Source organism: Crotalus tigris, unplaced genomic scaffold (genome assembly GCF_016545835.1).
Source record: "Crotalus tigris isolate CLP2741 ecotype Arizona unplaced genomic scaffold, ASM1654583v1 scf7180000017668.6805642782:7212621, whole genome shotgun sequence".
Lineage (NCBI taxonomy): Eukaryota > Metazoa > Chordata > Lepidosauria > Squamata > Viperidae > Crotalus > Crotalus tigris.
In genome coordinates, this window is record NW_024096554.1 from 387,389 (window position 1) to 395,988 (window position 8,600).

Consider the following 8,600-nt stretch of genomic DNA (forward strand, 5'->3'; position numbering starts at 1 on the left):
TAACAAAGCTAAAAGAAATAATATATAAATATATATCTGTTAAGTTGGAAAATAGCACTTGAATGTCTTAAATCACTGAGACTTTGATTCAGAATCTAAACCCAAAATATTCCTTGAATTGGTAACTTCTGAGCAGCCAGAAAAAAATCAACCAAAGAGTGAAAGTACATGGTTAAGCTGCTTTCCCATGACATTTCAGTAAGAAGGACATTTATAATTTTGGCAGCATGTACACAATATCACTGTTTTAGAAATTATGCTTATTCACAAAATTACTCTTACAAACACCCACTCCATTTAACTAAAGGTGGTAGTCTTCTCAATGAGAACTTTGTAGGGCCTTAAGACATTTCTGAAAAATGCATGGAATACCAAAGCCTGTTAATTGGATTCCTAAAGTCTAGATTCCTATTTAACATTTTAATTCACTTTGTGTTATAGTTTATATCCAGAGAGGTTTGAAAAATATTATGTCTACTTTCACTACCTTTAAAAGATATTCTGTCCAACCCTTATTTTAACATTTGAGAAATTAAAGAAAAATATGTGTAATTCTGGACTTTCCCAACTGTGTACTTACCATGCTATTTGATAACCTTTAACTCATACTCAAGTTATTAAATTTTGACTTGAAGACAGCCTGCTCAGACAGCCAAGAGAAAATTATCCTCACTAGGTATCAGAAGTGAATGAAACCAATTGGATATCATCACAGCAGGTTATTTGTTTTTTAACTGAAAGTACTTGAAGACTGCACTTTTGAAATTAATAAATGAAATAGGCCAATTTGCTTATGCAATTTTTTGTTTACTGTTTTATTCCTCATATATAACCAATAGTTTGAAGAATAGTTTCTTTACAATTTCCTCCCTTTACAAAAAGTAAAGATCATAAATAGAAGAGGTTTATATACCTAACAATGGGTTAAAGTTTTAGTCCTGGATTTTACATTACATCTCAAAAAGATGTTATCTGCAATGTGGCTTTCGTCTCTTGCAACTTTAAGGTAGTTTTCCCTTACAAGGTAAACTATGAGCAAATATTTATTACACCTTGATTTAAAAGTCAAGCATTAGATATATTCATGAAGCTCACAAGACAATATTTGCATAATCATTATATTATAATGCTAGCTATGTTAGTTAACTGTTCCACTGGATTGAAAACATATCTAAATTTAAATAAAGGAATTGGGCTGCTGAATAAAAATTAAGTTAGGATTCAAGCACTTTAAATGACAAAGCAATCGAGTTTTACTAATTCAGAAACATCCATGTATATGGGATTAATCACAATGAATGGATATTTCTATAAAAATGGAACTATATAGGAATTTCCTTTGGTGGAGACAAATGTCATGAATTATTTTTTTCCTGATTTAGTTTATTTCAACAATTCTGAGGGACTACAGTACCTGTCTCCTGTAATATACGCTGACCCCGTTTATCCAATCGAGTTGGCATGCTTCAGGGTCTTCAATTAAGCTTTACCACCTGATGGGACTTAGGAAGCAGGTTTTCTCTGTCACAATGCCTGCCTCTATAACGGCATCCCTCCGCCCCAAATTTTGTACTACCCCTAACCTGGCCTTGTTCAAATGAGCCCTTAAAACCTGATTCTTAACCTAGGCCTTGGGTTAGACTGAGAGGCAGTCTCTTAATGGGATAGCTGCTATATGTTTGAGACAGTGTTTCTTAATAATGTCCGTAATGTTATTTTCTCATTGTTTTTGTAAATTTAGTTTTAATATTATTTATAAGCAAATAATATTCATTTTAATGTTTAGAGATGAAAAAACATCTTATCCATTCTTTACATTACATTACTCAATTCTACCTAAGCTAAACTGATCTGATAGCAAAACAGAAATTCCGAGAGACTTATATGTTCGGCCAGACTCACCACTTCACTTTACATGTCTGCCCATTCCATTCCACAATATGTTTGTCATCTGAACAGCTATATAAACAACCATTGTCCTGATGCCACCGTATGCAGTTTATTTTACTGTCATGCCCATTCTAGGTAAAAAGAAAAGTTATCAGCAAGTATCGCGATACTTTCATCAAACCAGTTGTGGCCAAAATGCTTTACAGGTAGTCCTCGACTTACAACCATCTTTAAATCCCCTAAAACTGCCCTCCAAAACTAGCCATTTTTATCACATAGGTAGGTTTTAAGAGGCAAAGTCACCATCTTTAGATGCTTTATTTCTGAAAGCACCAATTTTACATCTTACGTCTCCTAACTCAAGACAGAAAAACATCTTTAAGTATTTTTTACATTGTAATACTCCTAGCACATTGGGAGGACTATGAAACTGAAATAGGTAGCTTCAACCACTTTGCTAGTGTTACCATTACTCTGTAGCATCGGACAGATTAAAAAAAAAAATCACACTGCTATCTCCAGACTGAAAGAATATTGCACACCTCAGCTTTACTTTAACAACTTTAAGTCAAATATCTCTTAACAGAAAAATGCTATGTCATACTTACTAGTTTACTCTGTAATTCTCCTTTCACTGTGCTGTATAATAAAATCCCGCCAACAGCAGTACCAATAGCCAAAAGATCTAACTGTTCAGCTGTTTCTACAACTTCAGATTTCCTCTTCTTCCTTTGAGGACCTTCCTGTAAAAGAGTTAAAGTAGTCTGGATATTAAATAAGAATTTTACAAAAGTATATTCAAAATTGTCAGGAGCCATAAACATAGAATCCTCATGCCTTTGTATACTTTGGAAAGAGTGCTGAATTGCTCTATCAACATAATCCAAGCTCAAACCTAACAGTCATCTTTATCTTGTTAAAATCCAGCTAATATAAAGAACCTTCAATTCTGCTGAGCAAACACGAACATTCATCAGTGACCATAAACATTGATTTAATCTGATATAATAGCCTTCTTATTAATAGTACTTAGGAACAGTTCAAAATACTCAAATCGTTTTTTTTTTCAAATTAAGAAAGGTGCCTTGCTTTAGTAATAGTAACAACCTATTTCTGCAACAATAGCTGTCTAATGAGTTGTTAAGAATAATTCCTTTTTCTTCCTCTATATCTAACTGAATCATCACTTCTCTTTCGGAACCTATTAATTCTCCAAGTGTATCTTTTGTAGACAGTGCTTCCTCCTGCTACTGTTCACCATAGGTCTACAAGGCCCCTTTATTTCCATCTCCCTCTGCATTGATCACTGCAAATATATTTCTCATCTCCTATACGTCTCAAATTAAAATTACTTCTATCTCTGACTTGCAGTTCCAACTCTTGAGCTCCTATATAGTTTACTATACATTTGGAATTAAAAACTATGGAAACCACAAGAGTTATACTTTGTAATTTCTCCAAACCACCTCAGCCAAAAAAACCCTGCAATATCTGATTTCAAAGATCTTAGATCAACATGTATAAAACTTTATATGCATTGCTTCAAACATACCAATGCTTCAAATCTCATTCAAAACTTTACCTCTAAGCTAGAAGGCATAACAACATGAATCTGTTTCAAACGTATCTCCCAAACTCAGATTGACTTGTTACAAACATAATTCAGGGTCTCCTGATCCACATCTTGTTCATTTCAATGGCTTCTCTATTTTAGTTTACCTCCATATCAAAACTGGAAACCATAACTTGAAATAAATTTTCAATTCTGATTTTAAATAATGCCCAAAATGTTGTTTCACAACCATAGGTAGACCCTGATCTCTTCAAGAATGGCCGGTTGAACTTCTACTTCTTTCCTCATCATCCGGAGGGAAGGCCTCTTTGCTACCTGCGTACAGCTCTTCAGTATATTTTTGCCATCTGTTCTTGATGCCTTGTTGGTACAACAGTTCTTTCCCTTGTTTTTAATTATGCTTTTATGGGCAATAAATGGTGCTTGTATCTTTTTGACTTGCATTTAGTTTTTATTTCATCCCATTTGCCGGCTGCCTTGGTTGGTTTTCTTTGCTTTCTCTTGATGGTTTTATTTGGGAGTCACTTGCACTTCTTCTCTGGCTTCTTGTATGGTATGTGTTCTTCTGCAATGCCAATAATGGTCGATTGAATTTCCTGTCACAGTTCATCAGGTGTCTTCTCAATAGTGTCCAGTAGATCAAACCTACTTTTCACCTCAATTGTATACGTAGTAGAGATTTTGGAGACATCAAACTTCTTTGGAGGCACTGCCTTTTTGATGCTGCATAATTTGACTTTAATCTTTGCCATTGACAGCTAATTTGAATCACAATCAGTACTTGAATTATGATGAAGTCCATTTGGTGAGGTCCAAGTACTTAAGTGGCAATTGTGCTATTTGAACCATGTATTCATGATCCTAAATATGACAATTCTTTCACCTAGTCCAAAACAACCAGTGATGCCTGTGTCCATTTGTTTGCCTGTTTTTGCATTAAAGTCACCCAGGATGTAAACAATGTCTTTTGGGTGCACTTGTTTCGTAGTTTCTTAAACTATGGCATAAAAGCTGTTTCAAGCTCTGCTGCAGCAGTGGTTGGGGCATATTTGGACAACTGTGAAGTTGAGGGGCTCAGCACAAATTCTGATGGTCATAATTCTGTTACTGGCAGCTGAGATGCTTTTCACTGCTCTAGCAAATTTTCTACTTACGGTGCCTCTCCATATGCCTCTCCATATTTCCTGCTATCATGTCCTGAATGACAGTACAGTACTCAGACTGGAAAAAGCCAATGTCTGACCAGTGTAGCTCACTAACACCAAGGAGATCAATTTCCAATCTGATCATTTCACAACACCTAATTTACTGACTCACTCCTTTGAAGTTCCACGTGGCTATCCAATGTATCTCTGTACAATGCAGACATGTTTCTGTACTGGCTGCCTCAGCAACTGGGATTCCTCTTGTCTATCGTTGGGCACCCTATCTGGATGTTTGTTTCCACAGAATTTTCTTGGTCTTTCTCCATTAAAATTATCCATTTTACAGCATCTCCCAGTTTTGATAGCTGTAAGAAGTACAATCCAACAGTAAATGGAGGGCAACATATTAACTATTTGAGACTTAAATATAATGAAAATTGTATTGAGTTGTGAACATGAACGTTGGATTTTAATATTTGGACAATGAAAATTTTTCCACAAGTAAACTTTGCATGCCTGAAATGACACAGTAATTGGATAAACTTTTAAGATCTGCAACACTTTTTTAAAAAACAGTGGTAATACACAGGTAAAGTTCAAGTGACAAAAATTGGGATACAATACAGGAACGTGCACTCTTTTCATTACAATCCTTTCATTCCTCAGGAATGTTTACTGAGCAAATGCTCCCTTTCATTTACATGTTTAAGTTCCCTTTGATAAACTAGCAAGCTTTTCTCTCATCAGTAACAATCTACACATTTTCATTCATTTTCAAGCAACACAGGATTGCAATCTCAATATAACAACAATACTCCCACAATCTCACTTTATTAACAAATACTTTATTTTGCCACTTTATATCTATTGAAATAAAAATGGATGCATAAAGATCTTGAAAAACTAAAAAGAGTAGTTGTGATTAATAAGCTTAACAAATATTCAAAAGCATTTTAATTGTCTGAATTTATAAACAGATATTATACATTACTTTTAAATACTCTAACAATTAACTATAGACCAAATCTGATGGAGTGGAGAAATGTAAAATCCTGTTCGAAGTACCATATATTTTACGAAAAAATAGAGCACAACTGAAGTAGATCTGAATATGGGTGCATGCATGCACATCCCTATCACAGTCAGGTAGCCAACTCAGAATGATATGTAGGCTTTACATGCTAAATCTCTCCACCTAAATTGGAATAACTGAAGAGGTCACTTAGGGTTACAGCTGGAATGGAGATCAAACCTAAAAGATGCCTTTAGGAACTCCAGTCTAAAAACAAAACCCACTTCTAGGTACACATTTCTTGTGAGCACAAAAACTGCACATAATACTGCAAAATGGAGCTTTGTTGTGAGCACGTATGTGCCACACCAGTCTTGATGCCAAAGTTACCAACAAACTGGGAAAGAACAGAGGTGGCCACTAGATCGGAAGCGCAGGTAACACGAAAATATCTAGGCCCACAGTAGATTTCGACGTGGCTTTCCTTTTCCTGAGATCGATGCTCTTATCTTCCGAATTTTGTACGAAGCACCCCCGGCTGGGGAAGAAGAACGAGAACTAAATCTCTTTTTAAGAGAGCGCTGAGGCTACCAAGTCACGAGTGGCGTGAACCCCGACGCATTTGAAAGCAGCAGCGTCTTCTTTTCTCTTCTTCAGCCTCCATGTGACGGGGAGGGGCGGAGCCAGGAGAGCGAGCGAGAGCACACATGTGCTGCTTCGGCCCCGAAGAATCCCGGTGGGGATCTGGGCTGCATAAAGGAGAGATGTTCAAAAAGGCGAAGGCAATCGGGAAGGGGAAAGAGTAGCTGGCAGATCCGTCCTCACGCGCTCCTCCGTCCTTAAGAAAAAGCAGGGCGCCGCGGAGGCCCCAATTGCACGTGGCTGCAACTGCACGCGAAGGGGGGAAAGCCCGCACGGATTGCTGTGATTTTATCCCAATTAGAAGAGGCTTCGCTCCCCCCAACACACACACATTTTCTTCCCTCTGGCGCCCCCCCCCCCACACCCCTAGTGACAGGCCCCGCCTCGCTGCTGGACATGGGCGCTTCCACATGGCCGGGCACGGAGGCCCAGGCCCCGTAAAACGCAACCCAGAATGTCCGTTCTTGGCGGCGCTGCCGCCGGCCAAGTCCACTCTTTGAATACCTTGCTGGGAGGCGGTCGGCCTCCTCCGACGCCCGGCGGTGCCCAGGCCAGGCAGGTACAAGCGGCGCTGAGGTGGGCAGAGGGGACGTACTCGTGGTGGAGGCGGCTGCTGGCCGTCTCCCACACGCGAAGCCGCCCGTCTGGCCCAGAGAGGGCCAACAAGCGCCGCTCGTGGGGAGAAAAGGCACAGGGGCTTCCTGTCACGTAGATGGGGCTCTCGAAGGCCGCCGCCTGCTCCCGCTCGCCCGCCGAAGCGCCTTCTCCTCCTCCTCCTCCTCCTGCTGCCGCCATGGCGCTCGCTGCAGGCCCGGCCCTCTGTGCTCCCAGCAGGCAAGCGCACGGCCACGTGGTCCGCCTCTCGATCATGCGCACTTACCACCTCCGAGGCGCTGTACTCCGTCATCCTCACGCTTCAAGGCTGAGGGTTGACGTTAGCGGGCTGTTTCTGTAGCCTTCGGTTGATGAAGCCGTTGGCTTTCCTCCAAATGAACTTGCCCAGGAATGGAGCAGCACAGCTGAGAACCGACTTAAAGATCAGGGGGCCAAGCTTCATATTTGAATTGGCTGCTGGAATCCGATTGTAATTGTTCAGAACGTTTCATCGTAATAAGAGATTACAATCGGCCTAAACCAGTCGGTTGCGGAATTCTGGGAGTTGAAGTCCACAGATCTTAAAGTTGCCTCGGTTGAAAAGCACTGGTCTAATAAAAAAGAATTATTTGTAGCTCAAGGTTGAACTGTTTAGTCTTTGGTGCTCTCCGAGTTTGGTTGTTTTCTTGCAGATAATTTATTCTTCAACTAGGTGTTACGTAGTAGGGGAAACATCTGCAAGAAGAGAATAAAGCTCAGAGAGCATGAAGGACTTGAAAGCACTTTTCCGAAAAGCACCAGCAATATGGAGAAATAAAGATGTAGGGAAGATGATGTAAACATTTTGGTTCCACAAACCTGCCACATTTCTCCATGTTGCCTATTTTTTATTCCAGTCCTAAATTCATTTATTCAGAATACCAGTAAATCCCAGTCTACTAGTGCATATGAGTACTTGCTGATAGGAATGTGTTTTTAATTCAATGTTCTGTCCACTGTAGATCCATCCATAGAACACGAACACGGTGTCAAACTCAATCACGTCACATGACATATTGTGACATATCATGACACTTTTTGCCTCTGTGGAGCCAAGGTGGGCATGGCCTACACGTGACGGGCCACCAGTTTGACATCCCTGTTCTAGAAAAAATCATTCCACATATTTAAAATGTGCTGTATATATTATTTCTTTATCCTTAAAGTGTTGTTGTTGTTAATTGCGAAGTCATGTCCGACCCATCGCGACCCCATGAACAATGTTCCTCCAAGTCTTCCTGTCCTCTACCATCTTCTGGAGTCCATTTAAGTTCATACCTATTCCTTAAAGTAGCACACTTTAAATTCCTTACAGCTCATTTACTCTTTATGCATTAAATATCTATGTTTTAAAGAACCTAAACAAGAGTTAAAGCTGAAAAAAGAATGAAGAAAAGTGCATTAAGATTTACAAAAGATAAAATTACATAAAGAATTCTAGTCCTTTAAAAAGACTGCAAGCAGGAGCCTGCCAAATACTATCCAATTAGCCTTTTAGATATATCTTCTAAACTTTATGTTCTACATCTCTTTACTAAATTTATGATTGGGAGGGGGGGAAATTCCAGCCAGAACAGGCGAGATTCATAAAGCACAGTTTGCCACTTCATTCCTTTTATCCAGAAATATATCAACAGACATACAAAGCAACTGTGTCACATTCATCAGTTTTATTTCTGCCTTTGACTCAATTGACAGGTCCCAT

General features: G+C 39.2%; 1 protein-coding gene and 1 non-coding gene across 2 annotated transcripts in view; both read right to left on the reverse strand.

Annotated features, from left to right (window-relative positions):
* WDR43 (WD repeat domain 43) overlaps positions 1 to 7,096 on the reverse strand; it is a 29,534-nt gene extending 22,438 nt beyond the window's left edge. The window contains exons 1-3 of the mRNA XM_039337046.1: positions 6,767 to 7,096; positions 2,499 to 2,633; positions 1,903 to 2,021 (exon numbers count right to left, since the gene is read on the reverse strand). Coding sequence (XP_039192980.1) covers positions 1,903 to 2,021; positions 2,499 to 2,633; positions 6,767 to 7,057 — 545 coding nt within the window. The 5' untranslated portion in view covers positions 7,058 to 7,096. The remainder of the gene's footprint in view (positions 1 to 1,902; positions 2,022 to 2,498; positions 2,634 to 6,766) is intronic.
* LOC120305415 lies at positions 641 to 718 on the reverse strand. The gene has a single exon (XR_005556037.1). It is a non-coding gene; the product is annotated as a small nucleolar RNA SNORD53/SNORD92 (small nucleolar RNA).
* Positions 7,097 to 8,600: the final 1,504 nt, after the last annotated feature.